Below are 22,227 nucleotides of genomic sequence, written 5' to 3' on the forward strand. Positions count from 1 at the left end.
GCCCTGACAGCCTCTCTATGGAGGCCATCCTATTGGCCCTGCTCGTCATGCGGGCCCTGCCTCCCGCAAGTGAGATGGTGCAGTTGTATTTGAGGAGGATGTCCTTTGGGAACTTGGTTAATCAATGCCCAGAGCCTGGAAGATTTCAAGTGCACTTCAAGTGCACTGTAGGTGCTCCCAGAGGCTGGGACATTTGCTCCCTTAGAAAGAGATCATTTGCATTTCTTTTGCTATTCACTAAACATGCAAAGATGAGCAAGAAGGAACTTCTGGGAAAAGTAAAAGGCGAAGTCTCTAAAAGGAAGAGGAAGATGAGCCAAGGCAAAATGTGTCTCCAACCATCTAACCCTAGATTTGTTGAACTGTTCTGGCACAGATCTGACCTTTTCTTTGGGTACCATCTTTAGGGCATTCACAGATCATCTTCTAATGGGAAGTTCCAAAAGCCATGGCTTAACTGCCAAATAAATCAACAAAAAACTAGAAGAGTCCCTGAGATCTAAAAAGGGGACCACATATATATCAGCACCGAGAAGCCTGGGGATGGGGATGGATGCTCGAGGACATGAAATTCTAAAACTGCTGTCTTGGGGAGGGTTACTCTTAAAGGCTGCCACAGCTTGTGAAGCTAAATGTGGTTAACACACGGGGCAGAAACCCTCGCTGCTTCAGGCCTTGTGCTGTGCGGGCTGCCGGCCCAGACTAAGGGGGCTCGCAGAGACCAGGTCAGTCCAAGCCGGTCACACCGCACGGGAGGAGGACTGCTGGTCTCAGAATTGCTCACTACCAGAAACCTCTTCCTTTTCCTTCCCACTCTAACTTGCTCTGGAATGTTCCCTGATCCTAAGGAGAGAAAAATCACATTCCAGCAAAGGAAAGCCTTTCTTAAAACCGATTCACTGAAGTGAAGGGACAAGATAAAGCTTTCAATAAGCTGTTATATTTTAAACATAGAAAAGATTCTTCCTGCTGTCTGTGGGCCAACCTTACTCATAATAATCGTCTTGTGGGCAGTGGGACTCGGGCGCCATCTTGGATGTGAGAGGGAACAAGAAGAGACACAGAGACTGAAGGGTTCAGGGGGCACCAGGTGGTACCTGTGAGTGAGTGAGTGAGTGAGCGATAGTGGGGGTGAAGAATGAGGCTGGCCAGACTCCAGACATCCTCTCAACCTCCCTCCGGGATGATTCAAGAAGGTTATTACCATGGCCACCAGGAGGGCAGCCTCCACCGCAGTGTGGGACAACAGGCAGGCTTGGGTTGGCCATGGCCTCAGAGCTCTAGGCCACCTGCAGCTGCAGGCAGCATTTGCTACTTGAGAGCAAAACCCCTTGGCGGGGCATACACTTTCTTCACATCCAAAGGCCACCCACACCTGTCACCAAGGGAGGCTTTTGCCATCTGGGATGCAAAGCACCACATAACTGGTGTGGGACAAAGATGGAAGAGAGGAGGGCAGCAGGGGGCAGCCCAAACCTGGCTGGGCCAGTGTGTAAGCACAGAAAGTTCCTCTGGTACTCCCTGAGAGCAGACACCCGAGGGAAAATGGGAGGTACAGTGGGGAGAAGGACCCATCAGAGGTCAAAAGTCCAGGGTACAGCCTTTGGAAACTCACTGCACCTCTTTGTAAAGATAAAATGGGGATGTGAACGTCCAACTTCCAAGGCTATTGTGGGGATCAAAGGACTGAGAATGTGTGCAATCCCTTCTAAACGATCAGGCATGATATGACCTAAGGCACAACGCATACCCAGCACGTAAAAGGCATGGGATTAACATGTGAGGGATGAATGAACACTATTAATAATCTACCTGCCTTACTTAGCTCTGGATTTGGGACATACGTCCTTTGTTGTTTTGACATTCCTACCCATTTGGTAAACTCATCAATTAATAAAATGAACCTAGGAGAAATCAGGCATGGTAAAGATGGGACAAAACATAGGAAGATGCAGACTCCAGGTGGACTTTGGGATCACAGCGCTCCCCATCCAGGGCCCTGGGCAGCACACGGTCCACTCACCACCCTGCACACCCTGTCTAAGGGCTGTGGGGGAGAGACAGCCTGCCCCGCGCAAGTCGGCTTCTCATGATTCTTACCTGGGAGAGGCCACCGAGAATGCACAATACATGTGTTGGTCTCAATCCTGTCCTTTACCTTGGTGTCTCAGTCATGTAGAATATAACCCCATGGTCACTGGTATGGGAATTAGGGTGAGTATGAGTAGCTCGAAAACATTGCCATTACAAAGCAAAACCAAACCAAACCCAGAGGAGCAGGCAGAGCGTGGAACCAAGTGAGAGTAAAGGCGTGTTGCAAGATGAAGGAGAAAGGAAACTTATAGAGATGGGAAATGTCTCTGGCTATCGCCAGATGTAGCAGGACCTGCTTCATCTCAGGGGACCCCGTATTTCAGTCCCACTGTGTGGTGGTCCTAGTGCAGTGTTAGTAGGAACCCTGCTGACATCTGTGCATGGCTTTCTGACTCGCGGTTGTGCACTGACTTCATTTAGCTCAATAACCAGCAGCAGAAATGAACGGGAATATTCTGCTTTGAGCCTCTTGGGAGGTCATGTCCACACCATGGGACCATCCAGTGAGGGGCCTGAGGCCCCAGGCAGCAGCCCTTTCTAAGATCAGCATGCTTAGGGAACGGTCTTCCGTGCATGACCCAACACAAGCAGGAGCACACGCTTAGGGTTACAAAATGGGGTTAGTTTGCCCACTTAGTCACTCAAGGATCTGGAAATGTGCTCACCGAAGGCCTGGATGCCCACTGCAGCCAGTGCATTTTGGTACAGAAAGTCTGGAGAATAAGAACGGACAGAGGAGAGTATTTGGAAAAGAGTCAGTGCCGGTCCTGGGAACTTTAGAATCAAAATGGCCCATGTAAAGGATGCCACAGACCCACATGGTCTCACGTGGAAACGTCTCCCAGATATATTGCCGGGTGAAAGGTGCAAGGTGAACTATGGAACACATGCTACAACCTTGCTGTGGGTCTGATCACACATGCTCACAGCTTTCCAGAAGCTTACAGAAGAGATAGCAAATAGCGGGACCAGTGGTTGGGGTGGGGGAGATAGCATCTTGTCATTTTGTATCCATCTTTACTTGCTTACCTATCTCACCACACAGAGCTAGTATTTTAATAATGACTTTTTAAAAAGGGATTAGGACCTCCTTCACCTCCTGCCAACACTACCTGTGGTGAGAGACTGGAGACAGGTTTTCGTTTCTCAAACAAAATTAAACACTGTTCACTGATCTCTTGCCTCGGAGCACATCTCGGGAATCTGCGTGTCATCCTTGTGCAGGGGCCATGCTAAATCTTCTCCGGATCATTCCAATTTTAGTATATGTGTTGCCGAAGCGAGCACTAGGGGACACGTCCGAAGGGGCCAGTGCTGGTCCAGAGCGAGCTGGTTCTATTGATGGGTTTGTTGATAGACTCAGGCTACAAGCCACACATTAACCAAGTGGATTCTTGTAGGTGTCAGAGCCATGTGTCTAGGAGGGAACGGTCCTGGCTCATCCCGGGCTGTATTCTATGTAATAGAAACATGCACTCCATTTGGTCTGTCTTTATACCGATGGCCAGCTTTGGAGGATTCAAGGCTCCTTTTCCAAAACAAGTTGGTGTAATGACCATCGGTGTTGGAGACCTTCACTTCAGACAGCGGGAGCCTGTCAGTTCACACGCCGTGAGGCCCATGGGCTGTGCACGTACCTTGTCCCTCACCACTGAAGCTCCCTGAGGCTTGCGACAGAGCTATTTATCTTGATTATTATTTTAAATGTCTCATATCTTCCCATTTCTCTTTCAAGCAGAAGTGCATTTGGGGCACCTGGGTGGCTCAGTTGGTGAAGCATCTGCCTTTGGCTCAGGTCATGATCCCAGGGTTCTGGGATCGAGTCCCACATCGGGCTCCCTGCTCAGTGGGGAGTCTGCTTCTCCCTCTCCCACTCCCCTTGCTTGTGCTCTCTCTCTCTCAAATAAATAAATAAATACTTTTTTTTTTTTAATTTTTTTTAAAGAAGAGCATTTGGGAGAGTAGTTGTCAAAGAATAGGCAGACTTCTTGCCCCTCATCAACCAAGTAGAAGCTGGCTTACGCTGGTTTAAATGCACAGATCACACCTGAGTACACCATGAGGTGGCAGACTCCAGTCTCCAAAGGTTGGTTAGTGTTCACATGTTGGTGGAGTGCCCTGAGTCTTGAGAATCTCTCACTTTTGTCAGTTCCTGGCACCACTGAACGGCCAAGAGAATGAACCTACCTGCTACCCAAGAGGACGATTACCTGCAGCCCAAGGCTGCCTACGGCACTGAGCACTCAGACCAGCGCTCCAGGACCCTCCTCCTTCTACCTGGATGGCCGCCGCTCTGTAGAATGACCTTTTCAGAGTGATTCTTAAGAAGAGCAGTACCATGAGATGTCCTTGGTTTGAGGCAAGACACACGAAACAGGGAGGTGTAAAGAGGCATCACCTTTGCAACTTACATTCAATTGGTTCAAAAACAACGACGACAACAACGATGAAACCCCGCCTGTGTGTGTGTCTGCACACAGGCACACAGCCATGTAGAGAAAAACTGATTAGGCAAACGTGCTAAAATGTTAACATTTAGGGAATCTGGGTGAAGCGAATGTAGCAATTCTTTATGTTATTTTTGCAACTCTTCTGCAACACTGTAATTAGATGTTATTTCAAAATTAAATTTTTTCAAAAATTAAAAAGGCACCCTGCACTGACTTTGATAATTACAGCAGCATCAAACTTTCTAGACAAGCTAATGACACTGCGAAATACCTTCTGCTTTACTGCACTCCACAGACCCTGTGTTTTTTATAAATCGGAAGTCTGTGGCAATCTGGGATCAAGCAAGTCCAATGGCACTATTTTTTCCAACTGCATTTGCTCACTTCCTGTCTCTAGGCCACATTTTGGTAATTCTCACAATATTTCAAACATCCATTATTATATTTGTTAGGGTGACCTGTGATCAATAGAACTCACTAAAAGCTCAGATGATGGTTAGCATTTTTTAGCAACAAAGTATTTTTAAATGAAGGTAAATGCCTTGTTTTTTTTTTTTTTTTTTTTTAAGATATAATGCTAGTGCACACTTAGTAGACTACAGGATAGTGTAAACATAACTTTTAGATGCATCGGGACACCCCCGAATTCACTGCCTCGCTTTACTGTGGCATGCACTTCGTCGTGGCCGTCTGGTACCAAACCCGCAGCCTCCCTGAGATACACCTGTAAAGAATTTCGGGGTGACTGGGAAAATGAACTTGACCATGCAATCTCATCACCGTGGCACCTACACTTGTACCCACTGTTCCTGTTCTCTCTGGCTCTTGCCGCAAGGATGACAATGTCCTGATAAAAGTTATTTCTTCCCCCCTCTCTTTTTGATAAAATGAGGACAGTAATTTCCCCAGAAAGGCTCCCTGTGACAGATAAGCCTATTTCCAAAGTGCTCTGCTCATTTATCAACTCAGGAATATATTTTGCGGTGTTAACTTTATAGATTATAATCTCTCTCTCTCTAATAACCACTTAAGTATCGTGAAGGTTTTTGGTTTGCCTGTGAACTAGTTATTCTGCTCTTTGGTGCCAATGGATAGAATTCAAAAAAGGAAAAAAATCAATTAACTTTCCACTTCTGATGTTTGTATAAACTGTTATTTATTATGGGCAGGATGAATGGGAACTTGAAGGCTGTTCTCAGGCATTTTATTCACATGAATAATAAATCAGGGTAAAAGCCTACAAAATTCAAAGCGACACTAGATCAGAGTCTTAGGCTCATGTGTGCCTCGAAGGGCATACTCAGCCTTTGATTTTTCAGGCAAGGCAGAAAGAATGAGCTCTCCTTCCCTCCCTGGGTTCTCAAGATGCAGGGTCAAGTGGGCTTGGCTGTGCCATCTTTTTCCACGGAAACCTCCTATGTACCTGATGCTGCGGGGCGCAGCTCGGCCCCTCGCATGTCTCCCTCAGCAACTGAACATCAACCTTTCAGGAGTGACATCTTCCTTAACCTTAAAAATAATAATAATAAAAAAAAGGTACTTTATGACATGGAATCTTCTGAACATTAATAAGCCTCTTTGAAGACTCAGGCTTGTTGTTCAGAACATTAGCCAAATGCTGAGCTGAGGGTCCTTGGTCTGTGGAACAGAGGCTCTTCCACTGTTGTGTTTTCTTTGAGAGAAAAAGGAAACCAGCTCGCTGTGTGCTTTTTTTTCCATAAAGCAGAGAGAGTTATGAGAGAGAGAGAGAGAGAGCTCCTCTCCAGGAGACCATAACACAGCTGTTTTTGTTTTTGTTTTGTTTTACATAATCAACCAGTACATAAGTGATTGCCCCATCTTCTAGAAAACCATCCTCCCCTTCACAATTGCACATGGCAGCCTTTTGGGGACATGGCTCTGCCAGGACTGGACTCCCCCACCACGGGCTGCCTGGGGGCTGGTTCTCGCTTCCTGCGGGCTCTTCTTGGGGCTGCCACTTGTGTCTGGGATGTGCACCTCTGAGCCTCCAGACTCGCCACCATCAGGGGAGACGGCCACAGTCCCACACACCTGACGCTGGCCACTCTCCTCTCTCCACTTTCCGTTGTGAGTGACTCCAAACCAAATCCAGGCCGCGGTTGCACTGCAGGGCCTGACCTCACCATCACCATGAGGTGGAAAATTCTGTGCGGAGCCTCTTGATGGATTTGTGCATCACGAAATGTCTTTGGCAGTGGAATTTCACATTTTCTGTGGCCCTCTGGTCTAGCTTCAGTGATGTCACTTGGTAGGCAGGAAAATTAAAAAAAGAAAAAAGACAGGACACAATGGGAACCCTGGTTCCTCTGGATAAGCTCTGGGACTTACCTCTACTCTCTCAAGGAAGCTCGTGATTTTGGAGTCCGCTTTCATTGGACCTCCAAAAGCAAATTGAAAAATAAAGCCAAGAGGAGACTCCAGAGCTGACGAGCACAAACGTGATCTCTAGAAGCACCCTGCAGATAGCTGGGGGTGCTTGAAGCCTTCCTGCTGGCATTCACAAGGACCAAAGGCTTGATTTCCTGGGCACCAGGAGGAAATGGTCCTCTCATCCGCTAAATCTCAGGGAAATGGACTCATGGCACCTGCTGAAAAAGCCTCGAGCAAACTTCTCCAAGGCAGACCAGCTTCACCAGCCAGGGCTCTGGGCTCCGCTCAGAGGGGAGGTGCTCCCTGGGAGGGGTTCGGCGCCCACGCGGGTCCAAGCCTCTGGAGGCAGGTGACGGCGAGGACGTATTGCTCCGTCTCCCTTTGAAACGACAGAACTGCCCACGGGACAATACTCAGCTCTGGATTTTTATCTGTCCACTCTTTTGGCTTTTTAATTAGCCCTGGCTCAGAGTGCTACATTTTTCACCGAGAAAGCGGGGAAACATCACAGAACCCCTGGAACGGCGGCTGCGCTGATACCCGCGTATCGCGTGCGGCCTCGGTCACAGCCGGACCGAGACTGCTTTGCGCTGTTGGAAACGTGCTCTCCCGCTGCCCAGACTGTCCCTGGCGTGGGGTGTCTCCGCTCCAGCGTGGCACCTCGGGGACAGAATGATGTCCAGGAGGTGGTGGAGATGCCCCCTTCAGCCAGATTAGGGGCCAAACTCTGCTGCTCTGCAGGCGGCGTGGTGGAGGCACTGGGGGACACCGAGCTCTCCCAGGGGGCCAGAACTTTCTGGTCGACCTCTCTGCCCTTGACGCTCTTTGGCCCTGGGACAGAAAGTCTGCCGCTCACTCCTGCGGCTGCTTGCCCCTGACCCCGGCACTGCGTTGTGTCCCCTGCTGTCCCCTCCGCTGCCCGTGGGTACGTTTTCCAGCTTCTCCCAGCGGGACACGGGCTCCGGCCTGGGAAGGCTCCCTGTGAGCAGGGGACATCCCTCCTTTCCCTCTGGCCACAGCTCTTGCCAAGCAGGCCCTTTGCACGCAAGCTTCGGCGGTCCGGCCGCGCTCCGCGGTTCCGGCTTCTGTGTTGGAGTTCAGCAGCTGCTGTGAGGCAGAGGCCCTCTCTTCTTTCGTTTCATTCTAGCTCTTGCTCAGCTAAAAACACAAACAGCAGGACTCCAGGAATAAATAAACACGCACGCGCCGCTGCTCGTGGCTCAACTGCCCGCCGCGGTTAGGACTCGGCTTCCGGTGATTTCCACGGCCCCGGGGGAACAGCGCAGTCAGATTCCGGGCCCCTGCACCCGAGTCACCCTCTTGTTCCACTACATCTGAATTTAGGGCCGCGGTGTCCACAGAAGGCGGGTGACCACGCAATCTCTTCGGAAGATGAGATGGGGAGACATAGAAGGAGAGGTGTCCTATGGTTGACTTTGTTCCATCTCGTCCCTTTCTGGAAAGTGACTGACAAGTCCTGTCTTTTGCTTCACACCTAAAGCAGGGTCAGCGCGTTATCACTGCTGGTCCTCTACAGAAACTGAGCTGTAAGAGGGAGGCTACTGTGTGCCTTTCATATTTTAAGAAGGCTAAATAGGAAAGGGGAAGAAGAAAATCCCTAATAGAATGTTCTGAGACTGTCTGCAGTGTTATCACTGCCTTCATGCCCCCAGCCCCTCTCCAAACCAGGCTTTGTACACTGACGGGAAGGATCCTGTGAAAACCCCCTGAGTCGGGGACCGGCTGAGAGAAGGTGGGGTGCAGACATACAAGGGTCCTGCTGCACGTGATGATTCAGGAGGGAGTCAACTGGCCTGATTCATTTTAGTTTTTTTCAGTTGGTGCTAAGAATACCTTGGAAGAGTAGAACTGGTCTCCCCACCAGCAGTTTTATTCTTTCAGTAGAGGACACATAAGCATATTTGCATATCTGATGGGAGGTTACTGCTCTAAGAGCAAAGCTTGTGCCAACCGGCCAGGCACTCAGCCGCCCCGGGAGGGTCCCTTTGCCTGCTCATAAGCACCTGCTGGGGGAGACAGGTGTGGGTGCTTCTCAAACAGACCGTGGGCCAGAACTGCTCTCGCTGTGGCCTTGGGGGCAGGGGCAGCACGGGCACCACCCAGAGACGGCGGCTGAGCTGGAAGGCACGGTCCACTGGCCCCCAGAGATGGGATCGGGGGGAAAGCGGACTCCCCGGGAAGCACCGTGAAGTGGCAGGTGGCGTGAGTGAGGAGCCCGATGTCTTAAAGACTCTGAGTTTACCTCTAGAGATAGAAACGTTAAGAAAGGCCAACGCTGGTTGCCACCAACAGTCAGAAGCCGGGCAGACGGCAGTCACTGAGATGGAGCGATGGGTGTCGTGGGGTAAGGACACAGATCCCAGGGCCAGAACACCACCTACCAGCTGCGTGTCTTCAGGCAAGATACTCAGCCTCTCTGTGCCTTAGTTTACCCACTGAGCAGGGTTGTTGAGAGGGTTAAATGAGCCAATTTATAAAGAACAGGGCCTGGCGCATAGTGTTTGTGAAATTAACGGAAAAAATGCGGGTCACATGGGAGGAGTCTCAACGAAGGGGGTGAAGCCAGAACGGGGGTGGGGGGGGGGCCGACCCGCATTCCTGGCAGCAGGGGCCGCGGCCAATGCGGGAAGTGCAGCCAGGGCCTGCAGAAGAGCCGGCTGAGACCGAGTTAGGCTTCAGGAGCAAAGCAAACCCAGGAGAGCCGGACGCCGACGAGACGTCCCGTCGAGGACCCAGAGCAGGGATCACAGTCCCGCCAGGCACGTGAGTCCACGAAGCCCGATCCCCACAGCCGACGCGCCCTGACGCTCTCTCAGTTCCGGGGGGCACTCTGCAGCCCCCTGGCTGGTGGGCACAGGCCCCCCATCCCTGCCTGGTCTGTGCTGACTCTGAAAGTCAGCAGAAATCCGGGGGCTCAGACCCCAGACTGAAGGTGAGGCTGGTGCCTGGCCATGTTCTTCCACCCTGCAGATGCCGGGAGTCACCGGCCTCCTCTCTCTAGAGTAAGGGGGAGCAGGACCCCTCTGGGATTCAGGAACACGGGGCTCAGGAGCAGGCCACGTCCCCTACTCACCACTTTGGGCTTGAAGGGCGGCTGGATCTCCCTGTTCTCCAGCTTCTCCCAGTCGATCCTTCGGAAGAAGGCATGTTCCCGCACGTCTCTCTCCCCCTCCGGCCCGCAACCCAGCCGCTTGCCTGGGTGTTTGGTCATCAGCTAGAGAGCAGCAGAAAGAGGGTGCAATGTGTGGTGTGGGGACCAGAGGTGACGACATGGTATCGTATAACTGAAATGTGCTGAGGGAGTAGAACATCAGTGTTCTCCCCCCAAAAGACAAAAAGGTAACTGTGCGAGGTGCCGGACGCGTCTACTCGATTGTGGGACTCTTCCACAATGTAATTCGTGTCCAACCATCACGTGGCACATTTTAAACACATTGCAATTTCATTTGTCAATTATACCTCAATAAAGAGGAAAAAAGACCCCCCTCCCCCGCCCCACACACTAAAAGTAGGAGAAAAAGAGAATGCTGGGTGGTAGTTCCGCACCTTTGCTAGTTCTGCTAGGAGCCCTGACTGCGCGGATGCCCAGGGAGCACCCCGAGAAATCAGTGGCTTGCACAGAGTGACCCCAACTCACAAATACAGTGCTGACAGTATGGGTCTTTTTGTAGCGGTTTTTATGATAAAGGACACAGGCAAGCAATCTGGCCCCAGAGCCAAACCTAAGAATTTAATCAGCAGTCTTCCTACACTGTGTTAGAGCAGCCACTCTGTAGGTCTACAGAAAATATGTATGTGAAAAGGTAGGCAATCACTAAAACTTGTGTGTGTATCTCCCGTGATGCTAATCACAAGCATCATATGCCTATTTATTGCCCGGACCAAAATGTATTAATCAAAAGACATATGGGTTGGAAAAATAAATGTCGTGACCAGCAGGTGACTAGTTAATTCCCATGTGTCTACTGCGGGAGATAGAGGCGAACACAGGAGGGCCCCGCTCTCCCTGTTTATGTATGTAAACAGTGCGTTGCCCTTGGAAGACACCTGATAAGCACGTCCCACATGATCAAACTCGCCAGAAAATGTTAGGAGTGTCTTACACTCCATCCCACTGGGTCTGACGATAATTTTGTGGCCTAAAGCTTCACGATTAAAAACTAACCAGGTCAGGACCCGGTAATTTCTATTCCTCGGTATCTCCTCCATAGAAATGAGCACATATGTTCCCCAAAACACAAAACCTGGAAGTTTCAGGGCAGTTCTATTTGGAACAGCCCCAAACCAAAGTGGAAACAACCCAAAGGGCCACCAGCAGTAGCATGAATAAATAAACTCTGGTGTGATCACACGGTGGAATGCTACGTGGGCGGACGGAAGACGGAAGTGCACATGCATGCGCACGCACACACACACACACACACACACACGGATATGGAGAAATGCCGCGATCACCATGTTGGGTGAAAGAAGCCAGGCCCGGGGAGCATCCGCCCCAAGACTGCATTTGTGCCAAGTTCAAAACAGACCAGGCCAATCCCTGCAGTTACGAGCAGGGACGCTGCTTATCCTAAGGGGTGGGGAGTCGCTGTGGGACAGGAAGGGAGAGGGCGTCTAGGGTGTCGGAAACCTTCCCTTTCATGACCTGGGTGCATTTGTTTTGTGAAAATTCACTGATCTACAACACTGACGACTCGTGCCCATTTCCGCATGCACATTCTATCTCAAAAGAAGAGAACTGAATGAAGAACGACCCAAGGCCCACCAAGTCAGGCGAGGGAAGAGGCTGAATATTTTCCGAGGGCCCGCGGTTATTTCTGGTAACTCACGGCAGTTTCATGAGGGGGATGAGAAACTAAAGCACAGTGCCATTAGCTGCCTGGGCCAGAGTTCCAGGCAGTTTGGGGATCAGAAGCCCTTCTCTGGGCCGCCATCTTTCCTACGATGCCCTGCATGTCACTGAGCTGTAGCCCTTGATGGCTGGAAGCAGTGGCGTGGGTTTGCGGGTTCTCCGCCAACCTCTCTCAGAAGTGTGGGCAAGAGATTTCCCCTGTTGACCCTCTCGGTCCGTGATTCTAAAAGGAATGCAGGTCTACTTACTCCTTTGCAGATGGAAACGGCCTCCTTGGACAAGGATTTGGGATAAGAAACGTTATGCTCCATTATGGACTGAAACAGCTCGTCTTCATCTTCGCCATCAAAGGGAGGCTGTTCAGGAAGAGAGAGACACGGGAAAACAGGCAGGGTGACTCATTAGCGTGGCGCCTGGAGACCCATGTCAGCACCAAGTCACACCGGGCTTCTGGGCGCACCACCGGCGGCAGAGTTAGCTCACTGAAGTTGCTGGTTTATTTGATTATCTTTCATTAGGTTGGTGGTTGTGTGTTTTTCACTTTTTCCTCTGTCTCTTTAATTATCCTGCCCTGGGCAACCCAAAACAATCTTTAGGGAAAATGTTTTTGAGTAATGCTTTTAATGCTTTGCAAATAAATTATAATTAATCCATTAATTTTGTAATTATGTGTTAAAAAATTTAATTATGATCAAGTTAGCTTACAGATGGCTCTGTGTGCAGGGTGGGGGCAGGTGGAGAATGCTTGTGCCTTTGGATTCTGAGCATGGGGCGTTGGGGCCACCGGACATGGGCTAAAAGGACTTCCCCAGGTCCAGAAATCCACACCTGGGCCCTTCTGACCCACCAGGGAGCTGCTCTGTAGAGAGCCTGGCACGTGCATGGTGCCCGTGATGGGAGCTTAGCCTCCACTAGACCCTCCCCTCTCCTCTTTTGCTGGGCTTACACTGCCCACAGCGAGAGCGGGAGGCATGGCAGTGCTGTGGGCGGTCATGGTTAAAAGTCCAGCGGATCTGGACCAGAATTCTAGCTCCACCACCTCCTAGCTGGGTGTCCACATGCAAGTGACCTCTCTCTTTAAGATACAGTTATCCAATTTGTAAAATGGGGTTCCCCGGTGAGTCTGCAAAACACCTGATAGTTTGTCCTGTACCCAGCAGGTGCCTGCCGAAGGGTGCCTAGTGGTACCGGTATTTTATTAAGGCAGATGAACTGTCTTAGAAGGGGCTGCTAGAATCCTCGGGAGGAACGGGTGAGCTCAGGACGTCCCTCAAGCTTTCTCCTCCAGCATGTCTTTAATCCTGAGAGGTCTGGCAAATTACCTGTCACTCTGGAGGGACAGTGCACAGGATCAGTGGGTTTATGGGAAATTTCTTAATGTTCCCTTTAGGCTTAGCTAACCTTGGGTTCAGCATAAGAAAGGCAGACCAGGGTCGGCTATCACAGATGAGAGAATCCCCGTATGTTTCATCTCGGTGCATTTTCCTTCTCATGGAAAAGAGGTGTCTCTGTCACTCTGACTGATGCGGTTAGGGCTCCGAAAATGCAGAGTCCAGCTTAAATGTAAACTATATCATGGACCAAAGACAGCTGTGCCATGGTCAGCAGGATACCCCTTCTCATCAAACATCTCCCTCCGAGTAAGAGACAGTAATGGACCCAAGCAGACTGCTCCCCCCGAAGCACCACTCAGATCATTCCAACCTGCTCATCTGACCCCCCAACCTTAGTCCTCCCCTACCCCCAGCCCTGAATAGGAGTTGGGTGTTGGGTCAGCCCATGGGAACTACACCTACTCAAGGGAAAGATACTAAGTCTATAAAAAACCCTACCTTGGGACCAGGTCTGGGAGAATGGGGGGGTTGGGACTGGTGCCACCATTGTTGTTGGGTTTTATTTTTATTATTTTTTGGTCTAGAAATATAAATAAATAGGTCTCTTTTTCGATTCTAAGTACCTGGTGTAAAGAATGTTTAATTTGGTCAAAGCATGCAGGTGGGTGAGGAGAACCAAAATTAGCCCGCCTATGGGGTGCCTGGGGGACACAGTCGGTTAAGCATCTGACTCTTGGTTTCGGCTCAGGTCCTGATCTTGGTGTTGTGAGATCGAGCCCTGCCTTGGACTCTATGCTCAGCGCAGAGTCTGCTTGAGAGTCTCCCTCTCCCTCTGCCCCTCCCGCACATGCTTTCTCTAAAATAAATAAATCTTAAAAAAAAAAATATATTACCCTGCCTGTGAATGAGTCCGAGCAGAGCCTGAACAGCCCACCATGGTGAGTGTCCCTGAGCAGGAATAACGTGGCACCTGGGATGCCCACGGGCAATAAGCTGGGCACAGACAGAGCAGGCGGGCCCAAGACTGGCCAAGAGCTACAGTGCAGGCCAGTCCTGCGGTCCATCCCACCATACCTTCTCTGCCTGACGTCATGCAACCTACTTCTTCTGGACACCTATGGTATAACACCTACAAAACATCCCATTTTCCCTAATAAGTGATCCACATATGTGGCTGAGTTCTGGCCAAGGAGATCTTTATAACTAAAGCAAACATGGCAGGGTTTCTGCTCCGGGCTGTGAACTGCACATCTCCGGGGGGCCCCACACTCTGAATTTCCTGTGTTCATACTCTACAATGTCATGGTGCTCCGGATGCGAGCAGGGTACGGGTGCTCCTCCTGGATGACCAATCGACACCTCTCAGTGTGGCCCCTTAGAGTCGCTGGTCAGGAGAAACTACGTACCAGCAGAGCATCAAACCAGATGCGAAGGGTTCCTAAAGCTTGGGCCCCCTAGGTAGACAGAGGCAGCAGGGGGAGTCAGCGGGCCTCTCTGGTGATGCTCAAGCACTAGCAGCAGGAATGTTAAAGGGGCTGAGTCACGGATCATCCCAGCCAAAGGCTTAAGGGCAATTTTCTCCAAAGAGAAACTCAGACAAATCGTCCCCAGGAATCCTTGTCAGGTGAGGCAGCAAGAACCTTTGCATTTGAAGACAGTTAGGTCAATGCAGATGCTTCCCCCCAACCCCCACCCCCACCCCCGCTGATGCGGAAAAAGGAATTTGGCGGGGGGGAATTCTGTGTAGGGCACTGGCCTACCACACCTGTTTAATTGTCTCCTGGCATGGGAACCACCTTGGCCCAGGTGAGCTGTGCCTATTACTGATCCAGGAAGCAGTTGACCATGAAGTCCACAATGTGTTCCCACTGAGAGCAGGACACCTGGCTCCTGACACACCCCAGAGAGCATTCCTTAGAACTAGAGGATATTAATCCTACAGGATACTCCTGGGTCAAAGTTTGCACCCTTTCCCCCCTCTTTCTGGGATCTGCAGTAACATTTACATTTAGGTTCTAAGAAGTCCTGCCATAAAGAGAGCTATTTAATCCCGTGGGAATCATACAGGCTGGGGATGGAAGGATTCTCTGAGGCCCCTTGGGCTCACCTGTTGCGATAAGATTCCTAAGCTATGACAAAAGCCACAGGACCACGTGTCCTTGTGGCAGCACCCTGGGCTTCCACCCCATGTTCCGTCGCTGTGTGGCCCCGAGGACTGGGGCGTCTCCTGGCAATCCCAGGGAGGACATGTGCCTCTTACCCCTGACATTCTGTTATCGCCCATTGGAGTCTACACTGCCTGATGAAGGGTGGCCAGTGTTTGGGAGCGAACAGCAGTGAGGACGGCTGCAGCTGCAGTAATGCATGCTTTTCAGGCTCTAGCTACGTGCCAGGTAGAGTGCTCTTCCCAGCATCGCTCACTCAATCCTCAAAACTGCCATCTGACCGCCGTACATACTGGGGATCTCACTTCACAGTTGAGCTCATTGAGGTTCTATTATTAAGAGCTTTGGGCAGGGTTACAGAGCTGGGATGTGCAAGAACCAAGATTCAAGCCCAGACATCTGACCACGGAGCTTGGGCTCTGGGCCATTCTGAGCCCTGTCAATCTCTCACACTTGCTCCGGCAGGTGGCTGGGGGAGGACGGTCCCCCCGGCGCTGCTGCTGGGAGGGCTGAGTGGGAGGTCCACCCACACCTAAAGATGGCTCGACTGGGGCAGTGGTGGGGAGGGGGTATGTGGGGAGGCCATTTTGGTATCCGGCACAATGAGTAGTGGGGTTCTGGAAAGACCAGAGATGTCTCAAGTCATTGTGTAAAGGGACTGTCTCTAGACTAGAGACCTGGCGTGACTTCCCAGCCCTGATTTTGACTGCTTATCTCTTGCTTATGCCACACATCCACTGTCAGTCAGCAGAAGTCACCAAGGACCCATGCTGATGGTGCAGCCGCCATCTTGGTCTTGCTGCGGGGGAATGGGAAGAGGCGCTCTGGGGTGTCCTGCTCCAGGAGCATGTCCACTCAGATCTCACTGGTCAGAATGAGTCACAGGCTCTACCCAACCACGAGCGAGCTGGGAGGTACAATCCCACCACGTGCCAGAAGGGAGGAAGCCCCCAAAGACCTGGTGAGCAGCAATAATGATCATCAGACTTGGGAAAGCTTCCCGGAGCCCTCTGTGAAATTAAAATCATGGGTTCTTGGGGGGAAAGTTGCATCCACATTCCCTTCACCTCACCACAAACACTGCTCTTATTTTTCTGTGAACTCTTAGGCTTGTCGTATTATTTTCAAATAAGGATGCATAATTTGGAGTTTCTTGTTTTTCTCCGTGGCTACCGGTATTCCCAGGCAGATGAACACTGCAGAGCTGACACCTCATCCATCCGAGATGGGCTCATTTGTCTGGGGCTGCGCTCTGATAACTAAGGCTACTATAAACATCTCTGGGCAACTCATTTTTCTCTTCTCCGGATTACTTCCTAAGAAAAATTTCCCAGGTGTGGGCTTATGCAGCCGAAGGATGTGAGCATTTTTATGGCTCTCGTTAAGTCTCTCCAGGTCACCCTGGGAGCATTTTTACAGGTAATTGCTGCTCGGGCCTTGGTGCTGAAGGCAGGTCAAGGGTGAAATTATAATTATATTAATTTTCCTTCCCAGTCAGCTACTGAGCCTGGGGACAATAGAGGCAATGTATTGCTGAGGAGTAAGTGCATGACCATTTTGGATTTGCTTCTCTCCCCTCTTTCCCACATTCCCATGATTATTTTTAAATTTCTACAAATCCGGGCTTAGTGTCTCCAGCTAAGCTGCATGTTAAATACAGTCTAGGCTGGGTGTAAAAATGTTCCGAGCCCGGGGTGTTCTCCTTAGCAATATGCAATTTGTGAATTTTAGACAGACAAATGAGGGGTGATGGTTCCCTCTTCCTAAAATGATTCCAAAGTCACTTACTGGTTCATGGATGCGGGGGCCCTGCCATGTGTGTGTGCAGATCGCTGGTGATCAGCGGTGGGGGGGTGGGGGTGTGGGGAGGACACCCAAGGACAGTTCGGGTGAAAGTGCTGGGAGAAAGTACCCATTGCCGATGCATCAGGAACGAAGACAAAGCATAGATAACCCTGGCAGAAGGCGACAGAAAGAAGAGAGGACTGGTCCCTTTATGATGAAGACCCGTGAACGCTTGGAGCCGCAATATGCGCATTAGAGTGCTGGGTAAATACTGTTTATGCCCCAAAGTAATCATATTTGTCAAGCAGTCCGGGACCTGAAGAAAGACTCGGGCTGTTTATACTTAACTGCCCCCTTGACTGCTGACAGTAAATATACCCAATGAGAAGAAAACTGCAATAAACTACCTTTTCTGCTCATCGTCAGCCCTCTGTGATTAAAGAGGACAAATTTAGACCATAACCCTATCAACAGCTTTATAATTAATCTTACTTTTCCAATAAGAGCATCTATTCCCTCCGCTGGGTCTGGAGGCTGTTGCAGCTTTGGGGGGCTCCGGGTACCGGGCTCAGAGCCTTTATTATCCTTTCTGGGCTGACTCACCGCCCAGAAATACATTGAAATTTGCATTGAGTCACAGGGAAGACGAAGACATGGGTCCCAAAATGAAAACGCTGTGTTGGAGGCAGGCACAGTTGAGGATTTAGAGGAACAATGACTGAGCCCGCCACGGCGCCCTAATGTGGGACGCCTTTAAGACGTCACATTTAAAGAGTGTCACCATTTTCAACAGAGATCATTAAAACTGGAAGGGATCCTACGGGGCAGGCTAATGGAGTCCGAGAAGCAGGATGGGAATGGAAATGTGCCAGAACGCTTACGGAAGCACTGGGCGTGGGGAGGGCATCTGCAGGTGGGGGTCTCAGGGACAATGGGCAAGTGAGGCAGGATTTTTAAAATGCACCCAAAGGGGACTTCCCTGCAGGAGGGCAGCATTTCCTGAGCTCTCCTCTAGGGAATGAAGTCCGCGGGCTTAGGGAGGAAGGAAGATGGGGGCAGCAGTGCAGGGTGTTGTGGCGGGGCGGGGGGCGCATGGGACTTCTGAGATCCTAGTCTCCTGCTCGCCAATGAAGAATCAGCTCATCTGATCTCTTGTAAAGTGCCCTTGGAAACAGATCCTATTTTCCACGCAACCAATTTCTTTGGTTGGCATATGCAAATGTGACTCAGTGAAAACAGGGTTTGTTTCTGGACTCAAGAGTCAGAACATGCAAGTGGGATCAAGAAGGAGAACTCAGCTTTCTGTGCCTTCGTGAATAGCATGGCTCCCAGGGGGCCAATAATTTAGTCAAATTTTATTGTTAAAATTCTAAAGAGGGGAAATTAACTCAAGGGGCAGGCAACTCACTATTGTCTCACTGACATTGGTTCTGGATGACCTCCTTTTCCGTGCTTACAAGCCGGCGTATTTGGCCTGAGATGAACATTTTACTGGGGTTAAAAACCTAAATTAATAATCACAAACCATTTTACTATCAATCAAGGCCTAACCACACTTCTCAGTTAATGACCGAATGTAGGCTAGGACCCTGTATTTTTTAATCTCTGAGAGACTACTTTAGTATCTAAAAGATGTAAGACAATGAAAAACATAAAGGAGAACTCCCCAGTGGCCTCCCACTCCAGAGGGAAAGCCAAGGGTCTGTGATGACTTCCATGCTCACAAGACCTGGGGCTCCCCTTTCCTCTCTGATCTCTAACCCATTCTGCTCTGGCCAGACTGGTGGCTTCCCATCCCTTTCTTAAACATGGCCATACACTGCCACCCCAGGGCCTTTGCACTTGCTGTTTCCACTGCCCAGAATGCTTTCACCCCACATAAGCACCTGGCATTCTCTAACTTTTTGCTGATCTTCACTTCAGCTCTACATGAGACCCTCCCTGGCCATCCTCGCTCTAATTTCAACCTTCCTCCAGCACTATATTTTCTTTCCTGCTTTATTACTTTTTCTCTTAGCTTATCACTAGTCTGTATTTTCCTTATTTAAATCATCTACTGTCTCTCTCTCTCTCTCTAGCTTATAGGCCTCATGAAGGTGAGGGTTTTTGTCTGTTTTGTTTACGGTGATCACCATGCAGAGAGTAAGCCTTAAACAAGTATTATGTTGAATGAATAAATGAAGGAGTTGATGAATGTCATATGTCAGAAAGGGTGACTTCCCTCCCCAGGGACAAAGACTCAAAGATTTCCTTAGGGGGTAGCTCAGCTGCTCAGTGTGGGTATTTCTTTCCACTTTCTCTTACTAAAGCTTTTGGCTATGGAGGATCCAACTCCTCGACGCCAGTACTCAACTGCTGGGAATTCTAAAAAGCTGCCCACAACAGAGTTGTTTTTAGGTAAAATGGCAGAGATCTGGTAGACGTTCACCCAACCTGCTTCCCCTTCCTGAGCTCACAGGTACACTATATTTCCCCCACCCCCTGATCCTTCGCGTCCTAGTGGGGCCACGTGGCCAGTGGGCTGTAGGAAGGGGTGATGTATGCCACCTCTAGGCCTGGCCTCTAAAACATTCTGTGCAACCTCCCTTCTGCTCTCTTCATCGGCTAGTTGAGTAAGGAGGGTTTGCTAAAGGAATCTGAGGCTCTAAAAGATTGTAGGGACAATGGACGAAAGAAACGTGCCCTTGAATGACCCTGTGGATCAGTACCCCCTGCCTGCTGCCACCCCGCCCCAGGGCTGGGCCAAGAATGGAAAATAAACTCGTGTGGTGTGTTAAACCACTGAGGTTTTTTGGGCTTGCTTGTTAAAGCAACAAGTGTGATTTGCCCCAACACTACGGATATTAAGGCCGTATATTAAAAAAGTGCAAGCTTCGGCATCATTCCCCTGCTTATCTGATGTATGTTGCATTCCTCAGAGAAACCTAATCTGTCTTTTTGTAACTGGAGGTTCAGCCTCGTTGGACTTTTGTGAAAATTGCAATGAACTGCCAAAGGTGAGATAAGGAGAGATGGGGAGAAGCTATTAAAGCGTTTCTTCAAGTTTCACTGTCTTCTTCCTTTGCTAATAATACCGATTCTACACCCGGGCAGCAGCTAGGTAATCTGTGCAGACAAACTTTCAAGGAACCATAACCCAACCACAGTTTTGAGATACTGAAAACCTACAGAGGCCACTGTTGTCCTCAACATGCAGGGACTTTCATGTTTAATATGAAAGCTATGTCGGTGATGCTCCAGGTGTCAGCTCTCAGTTTGGGGCTTTTATAACCAGAGATAATTGCTGTGCCTGTTGAATATAATCCACTTTCAAGGGCGGGGGGGATTTCTCCCTCTTTCACCGGGGTCAGGGAAGTCGGACCAGCATCAGCAGCTAGGTCCCACTATCCTGGCCCGAACAGAGCCGTGGTATTCACTTTATCCAGCAATAAACAAGTACAAAAATGTACATTACCTGCCCGGCTAGCATTTCATATAATAGGACGCCATAGGCCCACCAGTCCACGGATTTTCCATATGGCTGATATGCGATTATCTGTGTGAAAACACATACATCAATTACATTTAGTGGCGAATCAAAAAGCCCATGTTAGAACAGACAAGTCAAGTGTGTAGGCTTTTTTGCACTGAGGGGAGAGGGCCCCGCAAATCCCACACATGGGGAACCACCTCCCCATGACTTGCTGCCCAAAACCTGCTTGGGGTCTGTTCCTCTGAATCCACCTGGAGATGCCACAGGGCAGATTTAATTATCCTCGATGGTGCAAAATATTTGGACATTGAGGTGGATTTCATTTTGGAAAAAGCCAGGGGTCCTTCAGACCATGGGTCTGATAAACAAGATAATCAAACTATGTAACAGAATTTTGCTGAAAGCAACAAAGATGATGATGGAGATAACGTATCTGCTGAAGTTTCAGAACAGTTTGAAAGAGACACAATTTTATCAAATGTCATATTTGAGCCCTGTCTGAATCTTGACTCAAACCAAACCAACTCTAAAACAGAAATCAGGAACAACCAAAATGTGGTCTCGATAAGAGATTACCCTTAATTTTGTGAGGTGGGAAAATGGTATGGTGACTCGTTTAAAAGTGTATGATGAGTGTATTAATGAGTGAAATGCACAAGAGATGAAGAATTTACAGGTGAAGTGACATCTTAGATTTGTTTTAAATACCTGAGCAAACTAGGAAGGGGTCGGAACAGTTGGCAAAATGCAGGGAGCTGGTGAAGCTGGGTGACGGCCCACGGAGACCCCGACTGCTCCCTCTATCTTTGTGGCTCCCAGAAGTACTAGAATAATTCTACGACCTGCCCTCGTGGAAGAGGGTAATACTGATTGGAATTTCTAAGCACGGCACGGGTTATTAAAACACTGGTGTTGTCTAAAGCACACGATCCCCCAACCCACAGATCATGCCCCAGGATCCGAGGCGAAGACATCCGGACAGGTGCTCAGCATGACCATTCTGCCATTTTGCATATACACATGTGACTTGGAAATGTTCTAGGGTATTTTTTAATGGCCCTCGATGTCTAATGGAATGTCCTGGGACACAAACAAACCTGCATGTCTCTGCCTCTCCATTTCTTAAATGTATTACTAATATTTCTCCTTGTAGCATGAGAAATACAAGCTCCCTGTCGCTTACCTAGGTGTGGGTGGCAACAAGAGGGCACACATTTGGATCTGGCAGCTTTATAGCTCATTTTCTTGACAAGGAAATGACAACCAAAGGAAGCTACAAGGAGGACTTCCTTTCTTTTTAAAACTACATTTGTTCTTTTTTGAAAACTTGGAAAATGCACACATACACAGAACAAAAAACCCTATCAAAATGAGCCTCTATGTGTTACCTGATGATGTAAAATGAGGCTTGGCATTCTGGTTCCAAGACAGGAAATGACTGGATCAAAGCTTGTCTTAACCAAGTAGAACAACAACAGAAATTCTCTTTGGGAGAGTAAGAAAGTACACTTGCTATGCACCTACTACTATATGTCCGATGTGCTGAGCACATTCTGCAGAATCCAGTGCGGCAGAACTCATTATTCTTCCCATTTTATAGGTGGGAAAGCTGATGTAGCAAGACGTTTCAGAGACCTGTCCAGAGCCAATCAGCTCATAAGCG

The 22,227-nt window shown here is 49.5% G+C and overlaps 1 protein-coding gene and 1 non-coding gene across 3 annotated transcripts in view; both read right to left on the reverse strand.

Annotated features, from left to right (window-relative positions):
• The window catches only part of PRKCA (protein kinase C alpha), a 391,533-nt gene that overhangs the window by 8,131 nt on the left and 361,175 nt on the right, over positions 1–22,227 (reverse strand). For both annotated transcript variants that reach the window (XM_036106826.2, XM_078065961.1), the window contains 3 exons: positions 20,547–20,627; positions 12,057–12,164; positions 10,030–10,170 (listed from right to left, as the gene is read on the reverse strand). In XM_036106826.2, coding sequence (XP_035962719.1) covers positions 10,030–10,170; positions 12,057–12,164; positions 20,547–20,627 — 330 coding nt within the window. The remainder of the gene's footprint in view (positions 1–10,029; positions 10,171–12,056; positions 12,165–20,546; positions 20,628–22,227) is intronic.
• On the reverse strand, positions 3,274–3,381 carry LOC118544887 (U6 spliceosomal RNA). The gene has a single exon (XR_004921831.1). It is a non-coding gene; the product is annotated as a U6 spliceosomal RNA (small nuclear RNA).

This window comes from Halichoerus grypus, chromosome 2 (genome assembly GCF_964656455.1).
Source record: "Halichoerus grypus chromosome 2, mHalGry1.hap1.1, whole genome shotgun sequence".
NCBI classification, from domain to species: Eukaryota; Metazoa; Chordata; class Mammalia; order Carnivora; family Phocidae; genus Halichoerus; species Halichoerus grypus.